This window comes from Sinohyriopsis cumingii, chromosome 11 (genome assembly GCF_028554795.1).
Source record: "Sinohyriopsis cumingii isolate HCF-2022 chromosome 11, ASM2855479v2, whole genome shotgun sequence".
In the NCBI taxonomy this organism is placed as follows: Eukaryota; Metazoa; Mollusca; class Bivalvia; order Unionida; family Unionidae; genus Sinohyriopsis; species Sinohyriopsis cumingii.
The window spans coordinates 21419606-21440926 of NC_142971.1; the positions used below are offsets into that span (position 1 = coordinate 21419606).

The following is a 21321-nucleotide window of genomic DNA, read 5'->3' on the forward strand; positions in this document are numbered from 1 at the left end:
AAAAGAATTCTACACCCAACCAAGTCATAATATTACCTTTGGGAAATGGACTGTAGTTCACGCAAATGAAAATGTGAAGAAAAAGTATTAACTGCAGAACATCTCTATTATGCATACTTCTATTATAAATAATTAGTAGGATTTCCATGCATGCTTTTGTATAAACCTATATAGATGTTGTGTCAAACATTTAGCTCAGTTGAGGAGAAAACCATCACATGTTTAAAACCTGCAAAGAACCATTGCACACTACTTCTCTGGGTGAATGCACCTGGTGATTTCATGCCCAAACTGTTTATAGTTTACCAAGTTGAAAACCCTCAGGTGTTTAAGGATTATGCAAAGGGACACCTGCCTGTTCTATGGAAAGCCAACTGGAAAGGGTGGGTACTGGATCATTGTTTGAAGATATTTTTCCAGTCTCCTGCATTTGGAATTGAGGGCCTATTGTGACAGGTAAAATCTGCCTTTCAAAATCCGAGTGCTTCTCAATAATGCTCCAGGACCCCCACCCCCCCAAGCCTTGGTGACCTCAGTCACAACACCAAGGTGCTGTTCTTGCCATTAAATACAATATCATTCAGTAAGCCCATGGACCAGGGTGGTATTCAAGCTTTCAAGAGCTTTTATCTATGGAGGACCTTCAAGAAGCTTATCATTAAGACAAAGATAAAGTAAAAGACAGGTGTCAAAGAATTTGTAAGAAATCTATTGTTAAGGTTCCCATAGACATCATCAGAGCAGCCTGGAATGAGGTTTCAAAGCAGTGCCTTTATGATGTCAGAAAAAGCACCTGGCCTTCCGTTGTGAATGACTTCCAAGGCTTTGCTGCTAATGAATTTATCAGTGATACAAGGCATGAGATCATTAAGATGGCTAAAAGAGTGGCCTTTGAGCAAGCTGAAAAGGAAAATGTGGTTGAGCTGCTCGATTCCCACAGGAAGGAACTCTCAAATGAGGACTTTCCTGAGCCAGATAAGGAGCGCCAATGAAAAGGAAGAGCCCACAGAAGTAATGAAATGCCCTCCACCCAAGTTCTCACAATGAAAGACACGGCCAATGCATTCAAACAATCTGATGCTTACCTTGCCTTCTTTGAAGAAAATGACTCAAATCATGAATGAAGTGCCAAGGTTGCCAGGCTGATCAAGGATGCCAATGCCTGATACACTGAACATTACAGGGAGAAGCGGTGCTGCATGGCACAGTCTTTCTTGGACAATTCTTCAGGGAGTAGGACAGCATCATTTCAACAGAATACCCTAACTCTCAGCCCTCCACTTCAATGGGAGAGTCAGCCCACCCAGAACTTGCCCCCAGGGTATCCACCCCCATTATAGAGACATCACCACCATCACTTGATGCATTCAACCAGGATGACAATTTGGCTTTCATTGATGCCTGGAGTGAAGACTATATGTTGCCCATTTTGTATTTATTTTGTGCATTTCTTATAAAGTAACTAAAGAAAATATATTTACAAATTATTTTTTAACATAATAAATCAAGCATTGGTTGAAAAAGTTTTATTTTGGTGCCTTTGGTGTCATAAATGTTAGGTCAAGAAATGCAACTAAGTTTTCTGATATTTCCTTGTCTCATGAATTCGACATAAGTGAGTCTTGTCAGGATTGCTACATACACACAAATCTGACATTCATCAACAAGCAGTTATAAATGGTGTTTCAACTGTTTTTCCAAATATTTACATAATCAAGTTAAAGCATGTTCAAGGTTTTTACAACCTGCTATCTCAGTGAAAGCAAATATCAAATTCTGAAATGGCACATGAAGGTGCCACTACTGATTTAAATCTGCATCATTCAGTACAGGACAGCACGATGCTACATATCAGAACAAATATGTAGTCACACAACAAAAAAGAATTCAATTAAAATTGAGGTTAATAATAATTACCACTGCAAGGTTGTTTCTTTTCACATACTACTGCATAATTTATTTTGAAGCTATAAGAAATGACCCACCTTCAACATATGGTTGAGCCTTGCAAGGCACTCAATGAATATGTCTGCACCCTTGTTTGAAAATTCATATCTCCCAGCACTGAATAAGTAGAGAGTCTTGTCCAGATCAAAGTCGTAGTGGCTGAAAAAGAAGAGGCAATTTATCACATATGCTTTTTTGTTACACATCAAACTACTAAAAGGTGTAGATTTAGACCTGCCAACACATAAAATGCAAGCTGAATAGGGTCCCTAGCTATTTGTTCATACAAACAGTGCAAATCTGAATCTAGAAGCATACTGGAGGCATGCAGAATAGGATCTCCGGTATTTTTTCAAATCAAAAACACAGAACTGGTTCTGACAGTGCACAGGATAGTCTCTGCTATTTGTTCAGGCAAAGATAATAGAACAACATCTGACAGAGCAAGAGATACAAGCAGAACTGGGTCTAATCTATTGGTAGTCGAGTAGTAGTTATAAAATGGTATATATTATGTACATATGCATCTAAAAATAAACATGTGTGAGGTGACACATGTGACACTGGGATGATATTGGCAAAGGCATGTGACGTAATGTGTATCAAAATGCAAAATATGCCCATGTCTTCAATCACAACCAAGTTAACTATCAGGGCAAGCATCCAATGTGGCACTAGAGTTGCATTCATTCTGCCTTTTATATAGGTAGATCAGGGTTCAAAATACATGGGTGCACAAAGCAAATTGCAGTCTGTTTTAGGAGTGTAGACATAAAATAAATCAGTAAATATGGCTTCTGTGCAAAGTTTGGGGGTCCATGCAGCAAACTTTGGATTACATTTTTCATGCAGACCATGGTTCTCCCAACTCATTATTTACAGGTGTCATGATTGCCTGGATTCATGCTGAGTGTACAAGAAAGCCAATATTTTAAGCAAATTATGTTTCTCTAATAATACTTACTTGATCACATTACATTAAGAGATTAAACTTTCTTTGCTACCTCCAAAATAACCCTCCTAGAAAGAAAGTTGTTGTTGTTGTAGGATTTAACGCCATTTTTCAGCACACGATAGGCTATACATGATGGCCAGTATTAATGGTGGAGGAAGAACCCGGGAAAACCCTGGAAAGAACCACCGACCCACGAGAAGCTACTGGCAAGCTTTCTCACATACCCACATTGGCTTAATCTGAGACTCGAACCCACACAGACAGATATGCCATCAGTGGTGGTCGCACTAGGGAGTACCAGTCCAGTGTGGCTGGTTTGACTCAGTTGGACAACTTCATAAGTAATGTTGGTTCACTAAGAATTTCATAGTTATGGTTGGTCCAGTTGATTGGTTTATTGGTTCACCTATCAGATATGTTGAACCGGTTGGATATGAGTCATGATCACTATACACATACAAAGCTCATTCATATGGTTGAACTGTCTGGTCAGCAATTGGAATGGCACACCAAAGTCGGTATATGGCTTACAGTTTGGCCAGCCAGCTAGGCACAGATAACAGACTTCTGACCACTGTAGTCGTACATATTGCAATCATACAGCTGGATTGTTTGGTCAAATATGTTTTAAAGTCCAGTCTGCTAGTGTGGTATTGACCATCTGTCCATACAACATTGGTCCACATTGGTCAAATTGCAAATCTTCATGTTCAGCTTGTTTTCTTAGCATTGTTATGCATGAATGGGGTAAATAACTTCAAGAAATTATGCCTCATTGGCAGCAACCTAGGCTTATCCCTTCTGAGGTTACAATATACAATCACCATTTCTATTCATCAGCATAACAACAAAGCCTTCTGAGTTATTTATCATATTCTATTCAGGGAATTTACCTTCACGAGGGGAGGAAAGATTAATCAACAATTCACACATGAGGTGTATGTTAAATGTTTTGTTATGATGTAATGGAGTGTGCTCACTTTTTGTGGCCATTTAGCTGCTTTTTCAAAATGTTGGACTAAGCATTTTTTTTTACCAAATTGCCAATGAGTAATTGTATGCAGAGACATGTCTTGTGTCCTTCCCCCATGACCTTAAATCGTGCACACTTCCTGCACTTGCTTGTCATCTCTTTACTGAAGAAGAGGAATAAACATGATTTGGAAGTGTAATAGTTTAGAAGTACAATGCCCCAAAATATCTCCTGTGAAACTGAATATTACCAATCACATGACAATAAGGAAAGGTATGATAATTGCAAAAATATGAATAAGTTCACCAAAATTCACAAAAATGTTGCATGCACCATATAAAACAAAATTTAGTCATGACTGAACCACTGAAAAAGAAATGTGGATGAACAAATTTAAGCTATAGAAGTTGCTGAATTTAAATGGACTGTCTGTAGGACATCTTTACGACATGTCTAGCAAAAGTAAAAACTGGTTATTGGTTTATTGGTGTATAATGGTAGCCACCTAACAGGTAAAAAGGGGAGTTAACCTGGAAGAGTTGTTTTGCTTTGTCTCTCTTTAACATGTAGACAGAAAGATTTTCAACCTTTCTGGGAGGGCTGGATACAGAGGCAGAAAAGAAAGTTATATTAATGTAATATAAACAGGTAATGTATTTGGCAGAGAAACACAATTATGCCAGCTGGGTTCAGAATGTGCACAAGTGGTTACCCTTTTCTCCTAGCTCTATTTTCATTCATCTACTGAAATTTCCAAAGTGATTTTTACAGGTAATTGGTCAGTAGTTTCTTGGTGTTGAAAATCATTAATTATAGGGATTTTCACATGCTGTGGAAAAAAGTCATTTGGGTTGGTATGACTCATTGTGGAAATCATAGAAGGTTCAGGTTTGCACCATTTAGTTGTAAAGCTGAGGTTGATCATATGTATTATTAGTGACCACTGCGCTTTGTACATATGAATACCATGGTGTGAAGTCACCCGTGAATGTGCTCTCATTTTATAGGGTTTGTTTCAAACTACACTGTAGTTTGGAAATGTTTCGGATTGTCATCTGGTAAACTTTCTGGGGCCACAAAAATTAAATTGCTTGTTTAAGTGGCAGCTGATTAAACATTTTTTCTTACTTGCAATTACAATAATCCAATCTAGGCATTATCACTTAACACTATTTGTATTTACAATAATCTAATCTAGGTACTATCATTTAAAATAAATTACAAGGTATATACTTCTGCTGTGCTCATTAGAAGTCATAGTCACAGTGTAATGACTACAAAGGGCACATAAATCTTATGTGCTGTATGATACTTCCCATGTCAACTGTTGATCATGAATGTGGCTTTTCTACTCACAGCAGAATAAAAAATCAAGTAATGCAGAGAACTTGGTGAAAAGAACTTAAACATGCTAATTTGAACATCTGAGGATGGGTAGAATATAAACGTCTGATTTTACCAAAGCCTTAGGAAAGTCATCTTCGCTAGACAAGGTTCAGTATGTCAACCCTATCTACACCTTGGCAGATCGAGCACATATTTTAATTCTTTGTCCCAGTGAATCTTTTGGCTTTCATGAGTTGCCTCCCTTAGTATGTAATGCCAAATAACCAATAACATGTAACAGTGGTGAATTCTGTGTCGGTCAAAAATGGTGGAGACCACTGACTTCAAAAGATGCCTCACAAGTCTAACATCAAAAGTTTTGCATATCAGGGAGAAGCCATTAAAGGTGTATTTGCTTATTTATGAATCTATTCAAGTTATGTGCTCCCTTTGTCTCAATCATGTAGGAACAGTGTTCAAATCTGAACAACTTAATTTTGATTGGATGCGATGGCTTGCTGCCACATCCAATGAAATTCACAGACCTGAAGCACAAAAAAGTCTGCTCGATCCGCCAAGGTGTAGATAGGTTTAACATATCGGTACCTTGGCTAGCGATGATTCCAGAAAGTGGAAAGAATAAAAGTGAGAAAGATATATAAAAATGAAAAATTACACACTGATAGTTTGCATATTGTTTAGTAGTTATTGATCTAGAAGATATAAACTTTCAAATGTTCTTAATCTTCTATGAATTACTGATAAATTAAACTGAACTACAATGATTGCAATAAAAGTGTTCTATTTATATTCATACATCTATCTTCCATCCTGCTGTCACTTTCATCTATGAACACACTGCATACCAATATGATATATTCACTCACACAAAATGTGTTTCATATACATACAACATATAGAATTTTTAACCTGAAGAAAATTGCTTAAAAACAATGCAAATATGCATGAGAAATAGAGGACACAGTTAAAATCAAAAGACAAAACACACACACACATTGCATTTCTTGCTTTGCTCCTACTTCTCCATGTTCTGTTCCTATAAGAGAAGTCACTCATTCCTAAAATTCAGGTCTAACTTGACTACTTGTAACCAATTTTAAAACCCTGCACAACCAGTTTAAGTTTGATGTTATTAGGTACAGTAGAATAGAAATTACAGCCCAGACATGTAGAGAGTATTCATTTTTATCATTTTTAAATAAATCATGGAAAGTGGGTCATTGTGTAACAGCTTTGGTATAAAAATCCATTGTAAGATGCATCTCCAGTGAAAATTTATTGGCAATAGGTAAAAAGGTTTTGGAATTTGAACCCAGACACAATTATTAACAAATCTATCATTAATCCTAATACAGCAGTGGTCCAGTCTTTTGTGTGCAAGACATGTTCACCCCAACATGCATCCACAGTGAAAGCGTGGTCTCAACAGGTGAAGTGGCACAGAGGTTATAGGCAAGAAATGGATGACAGATGAACAGAGTGATCCTATTGATTGCCTTAAATTACTTAAGATGACAGTTCTGCACACATCTGCACATTTTCCTCTTATGACAAGCATTAGTTGTAAAATATTATTACTAATCAACCTGCATAGTAAAGAAAGCAATAAATGTATTTGCATGTAACACCACCAATGTAATTCATTTTCATATAATGAATGAATGTTTACTTGTCTTCAATTGCCTATCTTTTACTTGGTCTTGAAAAGGTCAATACTAAGGAGATGAGCCGGAATTATCCACGATAAATACGAATGGATAGGCACCTCTACTACATGTATCGTGTTATACTGTTCTAATGTTATAATCACATGCCATACGTACCCGTAAAAGTGTCCTCGTATAAAATCATGGATTTTCTCCTTGTATATAGCATGTAGATTTTGAAACTCATGAATGGCACTGAACTTCACTACATTCAGTCCATTGGGTGTAATAACATCTAAAATGAAAGCAAGAAAAAAATATTTATTAAAGCGTGAGTCAACAAGGTTATGTATGTGCCTTTACTGATCAGAAATAAAAATTGTACTTCTCGTCCTAAAATTTAACAGAAAAGTAGTTTTCTCAGCATCTGTTCATTCATAAATGTTGAAAGATCTGAACCTTAGTTCTCATCACAAAACCACCTTCTGAGAATTTATCCATCACTAAGAGCTTTCACAAGCACTAAGCTGGCTTTTAAAAAGTGGACATCATGTCTAATCATTAGTAATGCTGGGGGTACTTTGTTGTTGAGTTTAGTTATAGTGGCGTGTGCACAACTATGCATGTGCCACTTAGGGGGTACTTAAAATTTTTTTCCAGTATGTGAAGCATTCACAGTGACATCACTATATGCCAACATTTAAACCAGTTTATAGTGGATCACATCTTTTGGTTTATTTTGTGTGCTTGACCTTTGTCCATGGTGGAGGATTGAGTTTTGGTGCATACACACTCTTTGTCTTGTTAATAAGCTATAAATAAGTTGTCACCCACTGCATGTGAAGACTGGACCCGGCGGACTGCACGGAGGAACCACCAGCTGGTCAACCGGGAGGAAGGCAGACCCATCAAAGTGTTGTGGATCACTAAGAGCACAGCAAGCCATGTAGGATGCCTTGGTCATCCACTGCATCCAGTCTCCATTCCAGCCATCTTGACTACATCTTGCCACTGTTGAATGTGGGGCTTGGACAAGAGAGTGAGGCTAATGAAGCACAACTCTCCCTCACTTTAATCCAATTCATGCTCAAGTCATTCATGTAATCATCATCATCATCTGTGCCCAAGTCCTGCATCGATGGGCAAGCTACGATGCGGCAGGTGTGGATGCACTGGCAGCCATAGTGGCAGACTTGCATGCAAGTGGCTCAGGCCATAGGGTCATCTTCCATTGACCTGAAGCAGAAAGTGATCTCAGTAGCCGTCTGAACAAGTAAGCAGACCTCTTTAGGATAGTGCTGCTTACCTCAATAGCCCAATGAAGGGGCTAAAAAGGTGCCCTAAAAACAACCTGCTTCAATTACCCTGACCAGTTTACCATGGCTGGAGGGAATCCCATTCTTGTGGTTGAACCATATAGATAACCCAAAAGGCTCCACTCACTCTTGGTGCATGGAACATATACAATATTGGATCATACAGAGGCTGACGTACCAGAGAGAAGAACTGCCCTGATTGCAAGAGAACTTGCTCGCTACAAGACAGAGATAGCAGCCCTGAGTGAAACTTGCTTGGCCAACGAGGGCTAGTTGACTGAGGTTGGAGAAGGATTACCAAAGGGAATTAATGACCGGCTAATAATGCTGAAGCTATTATTACATGGAAAAAAGCAAGCCAGACCCATTAGTTCTTATGTACCAACCACAACCAACTCGAAGGAAGCCAAAGACAAGTTCTACCAGGATCTGGAATTGATGGATTGCTTTGGTACCAAAGTCAGACAAGCTTATCATTCTTGGTGATTTTAATGCCCGAGTTGGCATAGACCAAAAAATTTTGAAGGAAGTTATTGGTAGATATGGTATTGGCAACTGCAACAGCAATGGACATCTGCTCTTGAGGATGTGTGCAACATACGATCTCCTGATCACAAACACTGTCTTCCATTTGCCTAACCATAATAAAACAACTTGGATGCACCCATGGTCTAGCATTGGCATCTGATCGACTTCATCTTAGTCTGTGGGAATGACAGGCAGGATGTCCGGGTGACCAAAACCATGTCTGGTGCTGGCTGCTGGACAGACCACAGGTTACTGATTTCCAAGATTATTCTTAAAATTCAACCTCCCAGATGTCCACAGGGAATTAAAGTCCCAAAGCGACTCAATGTTTCCAGGCTGAAAGTCTGCAACACTGAGCAAGCTCTGTCTGAAGCTCTAACAAGCCAGCTGGAATCCACGGACTCTGATACCAATCACGTAGAGAAATGATGGGAGGCCTTCAAACATCTGGTATACTCAACTACATCTGAAACCCATGGCATCACTGCGCGAAAGCACCAAGACTGGTTTGATGAAAACTGAAGAAATACAGTCCCTGCTAGAAGAAGCATCGTCTCCATCGTGCTCACAACACTGACCCCATGTCCACTGCAAAGAAAGATGCATTCAGTCTGACAAGCTGTGTAGAAGAAACTGCATGAGATGCAGGACACATGGCTGAGCTGAAAGGCTGACGATATTCAGTCCTTTGCCCACAGACACAACATGAAGAATTTATATAGTGCTCTATGTGATGTTTATGGCCCAGTAACAGCAGGCACAGCCCCACTCTTAAGATCAGATGGCAGCATTCTCATAACCAAGAATGAGAAGATACTGGACCGCTGGGCTGAACACTTTGACAGTGTCCTCAACAGACTCTCTTCCATCAATACTGAAGCGATCAACAATCTATCTCAGGTGGAGATCAATGAGAGATTGGCTGACCCTCCAACAGTGCTGGAAACTCATAAGGCCATTGAGCTCCTGTCTAGTAGGAAAGCTCCAGGAACAGACTGAGATGTACAAGTCTGGTGGGCCTAAGGTAGTGGAAAGACTAACAAAAATGTTCTTTCGGATGTGGAAACAGAAGCACATACCCAAGGAACTCAAAGATGCATCCATCATCCACATTTACAAATCAAAGGCAATCACCAATCCTGCAATAACCATAGAGGAATCGCTCAACTCTGCATCAGAGGTAAGATCCTCACCAGGCTATTGATAAACAGACTCAAAGAGCACCTTGATCATGGCCTACTGCCAGAAAGTCAGTGCGGCTTCAGAAAGGAGAGAGGCACCATCGACACGATCTTTGCTGCCAGGCAGAAGCAAGAAAAGTGTCTTGAACAAAATGTTCAGCTATACACCACCTTTGTGGATCTGACTAAGGCATTCGACACCATCAGCCAGGAAGGCCTCCAGAAGATCATGACCAAATTTGGATGTCCAGATGTCTTCAATAAAATGGTGAGGCATTGTCATGATGGCATGCTTGCCAGAGTCCAGGACTGGGGTAACTATTCCAAACCCTTTGCAGTCACGACTGGTGTGAAACAAGGATGTGTCTTAGCCCCCACTCTCTTCAGCCTCATGTTCTCTGCAATGTTGATGGATGCTTTCAAGGACAGTGATGCAGGAGTAGGTCTCTGATACCGTCTTGATGGGAAGTTGTTCAACTTGAGGAGGCTTCAAACCAAATCCCAAGCCCAAGCTGAGAACATTCGTGACCTCCTGTTTGCAGATGACAATGCCCTCAACTCCAGCTTCCAGGCAGGCATGCAATAGAACATGGACCTTTTTTCCACAGTGTGCACCAACTTCGGACTCACCATCTCTACCAGTAAGACCAAGGTACTGCATCAGCCAGCTCCCAGAGAAGATTACCTGGAACCATCCATCACTGTCAATGGCCAAAAGATCAAAATTGTAGACAGGTTCACATACCTCGGCAGCACCCTCTCACAAGCAGTCCACATAGATGATGAGGTCAACACCAGGATTACCAAAGCCAGCATAACATTTGGCAGACTCCACTCAAATATGTGGGACAGGAGAAGCATCAAGCTTGCAACCAAACTCAGAGTCTATGCATCGGTTGTTCTCCCTACCCTCTTCTATGCTTGCAAGACATTTACTATGTATAGTATCCTTGTTAAAAATCTGAACCACTTCCATATGAGCTCCCTGAGAAAACTAATGAAAATCAGATGGCAGGACAAGGTACCAAACACATAGGTGCTCACCAGGCTGGCATGACAAGCATCCACACCATGCTGTGCAAGGCACAACTCCGATGGGCTGGCCATGTTGTCCGCATGCCGGTAGAATGCCTACCTAAGGTCTTCTGTGGAGAACTAAAGCAAGACAAGAGATCTCATGGTAGTCAAAAAAAGAGGTACAAGGACACCTCAAGGCCTCGCTGAAGAACTTAGGCATTGATCCTGATAGCAGGGAAAGTGTCGCTGCAGATCGATCTGCTTGGCGTAGTCAAGTTAATGCCAGTGCAGCAGCCTTTGAACGGGAAAGACAGGTGGATGCAGCTGAGAAACGTGATCTCTGCAAATCCTGGAACATCAATTCCGCAACTATCAGTCAGCAACCTGTACACCCATGTCCCCATTGCAACAGACTCTTCTGGGCCCGGATTGGACTGATCAGCCATCTCCGGACCCCCCCAGTGAATCGATGATATTGAATGGTCCTCATCACCACCAATGGTTGAACATAATCACAAGTTTGAGATCAATAGGATTATTCATTCCTCCTTTTAATATCTGTCTCGAAACATTTACTGTTTTGTTCAAATATAATTTTGCAAGGATCATTGAATGAACTTAAACACTATTTTGGAATTATTCTGAATTTATTCAAATACATTCTGAATTATATCATTATGATACATCAAGACTGTTGACACATATGCTCATTCAAGGTTATTGGAACATCAGCACAGTCAAGATTGGAATTCTTTCAGAACACTACTGAAATTCATTTGGAACACCATACTATACACTTGTGATAGAATTTTTAGGGATCTAATTCTCAATACTTTAAGTTCCACTTAAATGTTCATTTTATAACTTAGAGAATTAAATTATTTGTTGATTTTGCATCTTTCTGTTCTTAGACCACAGAGTAATAACAGGTGACACACTTGAACGCTGATTTTGTCATATGCATTTTTGTGGGCACTGATATGATGATCTTTTAAGGAATACTGGTCAAGGAGAAAATTAACTGAATAATTACCATTTAAAGGCATGTATCATCAGTTTTCAAAATGGCACCTACAGCTGAGAGTCAGTAACAAACATTTATACAACCTGTTAAACTTCCATAGTATACTCAGGTCCCTCATATAGAATTGTCATGGTTATGAATTCCATTTATGTGGCTAAACTTAGTTCAATTATTGATTTTAACTCATTCACATTTGTAAAATTTCTGGTTGATGAAAGACAATTTTATTCACCTTGAAACCATTATTAATGTGGTTTCACATAAAACAAAGCCTATTTGAATGGTTTCATTTGCAATATATTCCCCATAACCACATAACAATTCCTTTCATATACATTACCCTTGTCTGCAAAAAAGTTCTTTCCATTCAGATGGTGGATAAAAGGGTTGCTGGCAGCTTTCATAATGTTGCAATATTTGTACTACTTATAGGAATAATATTATAAATTGTACAAGTCCTTAAGGACAGCCTTGTGTTTGACTTAATATGTGCTGAAAAATGTACTGTACAGTATTAATTTTTTTGTTCACAGAAGTGTAAAATGTATAAAAATCAAACATTTAAAAATTAAAGGTCAACACATGTGAAATATGATCACATTCTTAAGTTCTGTTTGTCTGCCAACAGTGAAGGACATAACACTTGTATATTTCTCTCTCTTTTTTCATGGCAGAATTATAAATAAGGGAGCTCCAAAATGAGGGTTTGTTTCAACTAGACTCTGTCTAAACAGTACAAAAAGCACCCAAAATAGAGTACATAATGATGTGAAATCACATTATAATTGGATCTCGTTAGTCAAGAACAAAAAATAAGTAATATAATGAAACTTGCGAAGATAACATAAAAGTTTCATGGAATCCATAACCATACCCATGACATAAGAGATGCAGTGGCTTACCAAGAGAATTTACAGTGAGGGACCATTGTACTGATATCTGCCCAATTATGTTGGATACCTGCATAAATATAGTTACCTGTTACTACTGCCTGTATAAACTTACCATGTACACTTGCTTATAAGTCAAGTTGTTTGTATTAAATAATTAGGTCATACAGATAGGGGGTCAACTTATCAGTTCATCATACTAAAAATCTTAAGGCAAACATACAAAAACCTAGCTGTTTTGTCTTCCAATCTAACGACTGATCATGGTAGTGTATCCAAGAACTAAATATATTAATTGCTTGCCAAATCAAAGCCTAATATTATGAAAAGTCTTGATGTACAAGCCACTGTATACAGTATTTGACTTACAGATTGAGCACTAACTGAAAAAAACCTGTACATCAGCCTATTTTCATGGCCGATTTGATGGTAAAATTCAAGCAGCAAGAGTCACGGAAGATCACACAAGTTGCATGTTTAAACAAAAGGATGATTTTGTACATGAATCAGCTTATATGCAAGTATATACAGCAGTTTTCCTTCTAATGCACAGTGATGACTAATATTCCTAAACTGTGTATCTGCATGTCTAGGCATTAAAAACAATATTCTGGAAAAATACTTCCTCTATTATTCTCTGAAGGAATTCATTAAATTTGGATTCCTTGTTTAGTGTACTTGCCAGCTGACTAAACATTTATGGTTGATTACAATTTTTATTCTTCAGTCCTGTACCTGGTTTTCTCTTCAGAAGATTCTCGGCTTCGATGCCAGTGATTTCTGATACAGTTGTGAAGACATGCGTGCAATGTACTGCTGCTCTCTCCATACAATAGCGGTGATATATCTGTCTATCTCCTGCCTCCTTGTCAAGGTTAAACTGCAACAAAATTGATGTATATATTAACATACATCACAAACGTTTTGTTTGTCAAATATGTATGTTCCCAATGCTGACTAAAATGTCAGTAAAATATGTTCACAAATTTAGAAGATTTTGAAAAACTTCTTTGATGGCATGAAAATGCGATCAGATCATCAGCATAAGCATACAAACAAAATTTAATTGGTCTACCTCTGCATTTTCTTGCTTTGTTTAAAAGTCAGCAATTTTTTTCCTTCAAAATTGCTAACATGTCCTGAAAAAATCGCATCTGGTAATCTACATGAGAATTAAAATATGTCTACTAAATTTCATCTGCTAACCCCAACTGGTTTTTGCTTCACTGTGCTAATGAGTTTCTGTGTCCAAAAAGTTGAAAAATATGCACAAAAAATCCTGATTAAAAATGTATGTAACCTGAAAATCGAATAAAATCATCTACATATAAATACAAATACTCCTAAGAAATTTCATTTGTCTACCTGAGGTGTTATTGCATAATCATGCTAACAAGGTATTTGTCAAGAAACATCATTACTTAACTGTGTTAACAAGATAGTTGTCAATGTCGAGTGGCTTTTGCAAAAGTTTCCAAACAAGCTTTGCAGAACAGACTGATAGATAGATATAAAGAGGGATGAGCATGGCCAAATCATGATGCCCCTTTGTCCAGCAGTAAGGGCATGAGAAACAGTGGGGCATACAAATTAATGTCATGCTTAGATGGATCAGCAAGTCAAGCTTACCAACAAGCATCTTCTCATAATCATGTTGTGTTCACTTTAAATTAAAACTGAATGAATTGATGCATTTCTTTTTTTTTGTGGGGGGAGGTGGCAAGAAGAAGTGGGATGCAACCATGCACAAGACACCAAAATAGAATAGTTATCAACACAATGCAACAAAGAGTTCCCAAATTAAAAATGCTTCATTTTTTTCCCATTAAAAATATTACAATGAACTGTAAAAGAAATCAACAAAAAAGTAGAAAATAGTGATTCGATTTTCAAATTTACTTTCTTTCTTTAACACTAATGTCTCCAGGACATTTTCTTCATCTAAATCTTTCTCACTTATTTTTACAACATACCTAAGTGAAAATCTACAAAACTCTGTTGTGAAACTATTACCATATGTACTTGCTTATAAATTGAGTCCAACTACAAGCTGCACAGACCCAGCTCTGCTGTCTATTAATGCACTAGTAGAACTGGGTCTGTGCAATTTATCAAGAGTAAACAGTAGAACAAACAGCATAGACTCTGATCTGCAGGTGCATTATGCTATGGCAGATAAGGATCTTTGTTGTTTGACTAAACTTATAAGTGAGTATATATGGCAGTTTAATGCATTTTGGCTACAATTATTACAAAAAATCGGAAATTTGATGAAAGAGATAAAAGAAAAAACAAGTACTTCATGACTCACTGTGTCTCGCCTTTTATAGAGTTATTTTCAAAGTTATGGACTTGCACAATATCATTAACACATAAGATGAAAATGGCAATGCCATCTGACTCAAGATGTATTGTATTTTTCTCCAAAAAGGTTAAGACAAAACTGATATTAGAGTTCTCCATTAACATGAAATCTTTGATGCATGGAAAACATGATATCAGCTCTTAGAGGATCTTTGTTATGAAGAAATGAGTGGAAAAATTATTTCAAGCCTGCCCTTTAATCCATATTTATTTTATGGAAAAACATTTCTATTAAATGTCTTGCCTGCAACAAAGATGGCTTTGATATTCTGACCAATTAAACACTTTGAAATCTTCAATTTTGCCATTTGATTTTGCCATATGACAAGTCACTTTTGCTCCTGCATGATTAGTAGTTAACTAAAAGTGAATTTTTTTACCAGTGACATGACATTGGATTGACAGATATTAGGATTGAAATATCCTATCTTTCAATATACTTGATGCAAGTTATACAAAAATAAACAATTATTTACAAGGCTGCTGATATAGGGTATGAAAAATAGTTAAAAATCCATTTGCACAGTAAGACCAGTATTAATAGACCAGTACTAATATATTGTTCATACCCTGAACAAACTCTAACTCAAATAACACAACTACTATAGAAATATAAAAGCTGATGGATATTAACAATCTAAAGTCGATCATGAATGGTTGATTTCAAGAACTTATTATATGACCATTCTAACAGCAGTATTAAGTAACTACCAACTTTTACCAGCCTGCTCTTTCTTTTGTAATTATTTATTACTATTAAACAAATGAGAGAGAAGCACTTGTACATGCCTGATCAAAACAAATGGAAAACAAAAATTCCAGCACAAAATACTTTCAGTGAATAAAGTCCACAGTATTCTTGACAGAACACCATTTTCTTTAATAAGGAGGTCTGGTCATTCTCAAATCAGCATTCACCCAACGATTTAAAAATCCACTTGGACATCAGAAATTTTCACTTGCCATTCTGAGTTTGGCAAATTATTTTTCAACCCATGTAATATTTCTAAGCATAGTTTCAAAATAAAGACTTACATTAGACAGGTTATTGTAGAAGTCTGTATTCCCAGCACACAGGTATCTGCCCAGCAGTGTTGCATGTGTTGTGAAAATTGTGCTAACATCCACCTTGCGAGTTCGTAGGTATATCAGACCCACCCCTGCCAGCCACTCATGGAAGTGAGTCACAACAAGAGGACTGCCTTCCAAATTCTTACGAAACTGAATTGGAAAACAAACAAAAATCATTCACATTTATATTTTTATGAAATGCATCAACAGACAATGATCCAACATCTTCCTCCTCTTTTGTGCATACAATTATTTTAGGCAGTAGTACTCAAAAACTGAGATTGATACCCTGGTTCTTCACTACGAAGATCATCAGTTCATCGCTACCCCACTAATGAAATAGGCCACAAAAGAAACCTGCTGCATTTATTTCCAAAATATTGTACGGAAAGCTAAAAATGAAGACTCACATACCCAAAGTAAATTTTAGAGGGAAATGAACGCTTGAGTGTGAAGAATTCAAACCAAATGTATGAAAGACTTGTGTCAGGGAAGGCAGATAATCATTAACGGTGCTCAAATTGGGGATTTAACAATTTCTGCAACAAATATTTACTCCTCCGGCATAATATATTTTGAATCATTGTGCATAAAAATATATGTTTGTATCCATTATATCTACCCTCTCTAAAGGTATAACCTTTAAATGTGTATAATTTATGAATTCTATGAAATACTATGTTTTGCCTCCTCTGCAGCTAAATCATCCACAAACCTAAAACCATCAATGAAGCAAGAAAGAGGGTCAGTCTGACCGCCTGTTTGGAGGGTAATACTGTGCTTCCCAGGCTAATATTGCCCTTCAACCAACTGAAATGGCAGTCCACAAAAACAACATTATACAGAAGCAAAACTGGCAATTTCTACACACATTTTGGAAATAAAGTGTGCATGTTTCATGAAAATATGTGTCCAATTGTTATTTGTTATGTGATTATGCCAGCATATATATATAAAAATTTCACTAAATGTTGATTTTTTTTAACTTCAATAACAATTGCTAAATATTTTCAAAAAAAACAAATGCCATCCATTGATAAAAATAAATGAATTTATACATTTTTAGCTTATATTGCAAACTTTGTGCTGATATCTGAAGCTACAAATACAAAAGCAACAAAATATTGCTGAAAAAAGTGATACCCATTTCTCACCCAAGCCTTGCAATGAAGACAACTGTTGTGCACATTTATAGTATCTATTTCAGTTAAAACTTGAAAACAATGTGGTCACAAACTCTAAAGATGAGACGGAAGTTAGATATTAATGAAACGTTGCATCGCACATGTGCAAATAAACAAAATCGAACAATTCCAATTTACAGCAAAAATTGCTTGAACAGAAGAAATTACTATAAATGACTGCCAAAGAAGTACAGGACTAAATAAACTATATCTGATTATTTCTCCTACGGTTTCATATTGCTAACAAAATCTTTTCAATCTGCTAACTGACTACAATGCATGGCAAAGTTATACCTTGTGTAAATACCTACCAAACCAATAAACCATGCCACCAGGGCACCAAATATGGCGGCATCATTAGATTCTCTATCGTGCCAAGGTATCCCAATGTTGGCTGAACTCCACAGTTCATGTTTAAATTCATCTAGCTTCCATGCTGCAGAGCCAATATCAAAGAGCACCACCTTTGGATAACCATCAATCAGCCAGCGACCAAAGTATACCTGTTTAAAGCAGAAGATAACCATCAACAACAGCAACTGCAATGACTTGCAATCTTAAATTGCACTGCTCTTTTACTGCATATTCTAAACTCTCCCTCCCCACCTCACCACAAGGTACTCACCCTCATTCCAAGACAGTGACTTGGAAGTCATAATACAAAATCTGTCACTTATTTAATGCAGCGACCTGTTACGACTACATATTGGTCAAAAACTTTAAAAGTATCACTTTAATTGGATTTTTTGTACCTCATACCTTTGACCCCTTCCCTGGGACCACCCAAGGTCAGGAAGTCAAGGATGACAAGTTCTTTCATCTGACTAAGAACAAACATAATTGATATTTGTATTTATTTCAAACACCAAGGCCTGAAAATTTCACTTCTAACTCACTCGTCCAGGACCAGGAGTAATCTACACTGCTTAGATCTGAATAAGCCAAGGACCAATCCAACAGCTGAGTCTGACATGCAAATATTTACTAGTTCATTAACATTAATGAAAGATGGAAAAAATAACAAAATTAATGCAAACTGAATATTCAGACAACTTTGTATTGGTGCCTTCAGGGAACATGCTATGGAGTTCAGAAAAGATGTACAAACATGACTGTAGCTTAATTTTGTCCCAAATCCATCCATTCCATTGCTGACTGTTAAAAGCCAATTCAAAACCAGAGAATGGTTTTGCAGCTTTAATCACCTTTTCTTCAGATCTGCACTCAACTCTGTAAAGAAAAGGCCTGGGCCATCTGAGTTTTGAAGATGGGGTGGGGGTCTGTTTGATTTACTAGTATAACCTTTCTGGTGCAAGTAATATGCTCTTTGCTGTTTCGAGTGCTATCAGTGGGTCAGTTTTAAAATTGGACATACATGTAACTAATGCACTTGAACGATTTGCTGATTTGGGAATTGGGTAAATGCTGAACAAAACATAAATGATCTCATTACATCTTACTCAACCTGGCATGGCCAAGTCTTTCTCCAGTGATCTTGGAAAGTCCAAATGTGTTTTATTTTTTTTTTTTTTTTTTTATAGTTTGCGTTCTTTCAGACCTGGAAAGTTTGAGGTCCTGCAGTGCAACACATCTTGTAGCAGATGAATTCCCTCTGGTTTATTTTTGTCCCCTGAAAGTAAATCCTTACTTAAACTCAATTATCCATCTAGAAAATGCAATAAGCTGATGCTGCTGGTGCTTAGTTTTTGGCTATGGTTAGGAACAAACATTTGATTGACAGAAATGAAGCAGACTGGTGATCCATACAGTACATGCAAAATTTGGCAATTTCAAGCAACACTTTACATCACCAGTCTCTCACTATCAATTGATATCCACTTGCATTAGTGAATTTTTATGACTCTTTTTGGATTATTTAAAGACTAAAAAGCATATTTTCTTCAATTTATTGGAAAAAGTAAGAAATATTAAATGCCTGACTGACTAGTTCTTCAAATATATAACAGGTCCACAGCTGAAAATAAAAATCAGTCCTGCACCCCAGACCACCGTAATTTTCAGGCTCTGTAGAAACTCTCTTTTATGATCTCTGAATATTTTTGTGCTCAAATGCATGCGGAATTCAGAATAAAATGGATTTAAATATGTTTATTTTAGTGTATCTAACAAATACTAATGAGAAGACATCTGTGAAAACACCCAACAACAAAAACATTGTGTCTCATGCTAGCACTATCTTTTGGTCAAAACTTTGATAAAAATTATCATTTCGAAATACACATCTTGATCACTGCATGGCTTGTGGGGGGGGGGGATGCATATGCTACAGTCTCCCAAGAAAATCAAAATTTTCTTGGATCATACCACCATGCATGCCTTTATTCTTATTAACATCTAAATCTGTGGCTTAAATCAGTCTCAAAATTGGATCTAGACATTTTATTTGATATAACCACTATGGGGGAGAGAATCATCTGCAATGTGGAGAGCTATTGACTGACCATGGGAGCTAACTCGTTGTGCATATTTAAGCATGTGATGAAACAATGTCAGTGTACACTGGTTATGATGAGATCTGACTCCATGAAATTCATCCATGTTTACACTGCATAATACAGATGTGTCAAATACAATGGTTACAGTCTGGGTGTGCAAAACAGAAATGCAGATTGAACATCTGCACCAAATCCAGATAAGATTACATGTACATGTAATATACTTATATGCAACAACTAGGGGTGAAACGATACACCTGTACCACATATTGATACAATTCATGATACACAGCCTGCGATATGATACATATCGATACACACACGAACTTGATAGTCTCTCCATCTTTGGAAGGTAGGTGGTTCCCTTTTATGTATGTTGACATACTAGTTGTATTTCCAGTTTACAGATTACTGACAGACATATATTTATCATATATTTATATGCAATTCTCATTGGTGATAAGATAACAAAAATATTTTCAAACGGTTGTCAGTAAGTTTTATTCACATTTTAGGCCATTTAATGGTGGCTCCGTTTAACTTACTTTAGCCACCATATCCTTTGTTTTGCACTGCATGAATGCTCTGAAAACATCTTATTACCAATTTCATGCCTCACTTAAACTTGGAAGACATTACAATGTTATTTTCAAAACATAAGAAATAATGCACGTTCCTCTTGCAAAGAAAATCTGACCTAGAACAAATCCAGACATATGAATAAGGACGAGTACCAACAAAATACATTTTTCAGAGCTCACAGATATTATCTTTTGGAGACATCTGCTCCAAAATAGGATTTTTCAAATGGGGTACACTTTTTTTCATTTTTTTCACTTTTGCTATCAGTAATGTTATTTTTAACTGATTTCATTTTCTATCATTGTGAGGGCCCCAAAAAGCTCAGAATCATCACTGCCTGATGCCATTAATATTACTGAAGTATTACTAACCACAGGATTCAGATAATAAGAAAGCAATAAATTGATTTTTCTTATAATATTAGATCCAATATCACATCCAATGAAAAGTGTTGTTACATACATGCAGGTATTTACTGGTAACTAAGCTAATGCATTATTCATACTCAATGTTATCTGCTTTGATGGCAGAGTCATTCCTGGCCAAATCTGAGTGTGCCTATTGACCCATATATGGGAGCTTAAATGCACTAGTCTGTGATATTTATGCATCCATGGCAACAATAGCGTGTCCTTGGTAGAACACTGGGTGAATCAACATGATTTGTATAAATTTGAAAGTCTTATTACCAGAATGATTCTGTCAAATTTGGTCAATCTGATTAAAATCAGGTCTACCCTGTCCTACAAATAGATCTGACAGTGACTGCATAGGGGTCATATTCTGGTGATCTTTGAATTATCAAGTAGAAATACAGCTTTCATAAATTTTTTAAGTGAA

General features: G+C 37.3%; 1 protein-coding gene across 1 annotated transcript in view; it reads right to left on the reverse strand.

The window, feature by feature from the left end:
* The window catches only part of LOC149787729 (glycogen [starch] synthase-like), an 87008-nt gene that overhangs the window by 57895 nt on the left and 7792 nt on the right, over positions 1-21321 (reverse strand). The window contains exons 3-7 of the mRNA XM_089973935.1: positions 17755-17946; positions 16224-16409; positions 13560-13704; positions 7046-7163; positions 1986-2106 (exon numbers count right to left, since the gene is read on the reverse strand). Of these exons, the coding sequence (XP_089830061.1) occupies positions 1986-2106; positions 7046-7163; positions 13560-13704; positions 16224-16409; positions 17755-17946 (762 nt within the window). The remainder of the gene's footprint in view (positions 1-1985; positions 2107-7045; positions 7164-13559; positions 13705-16223; positions 16410-17754; positions 17947-21321) is intronic.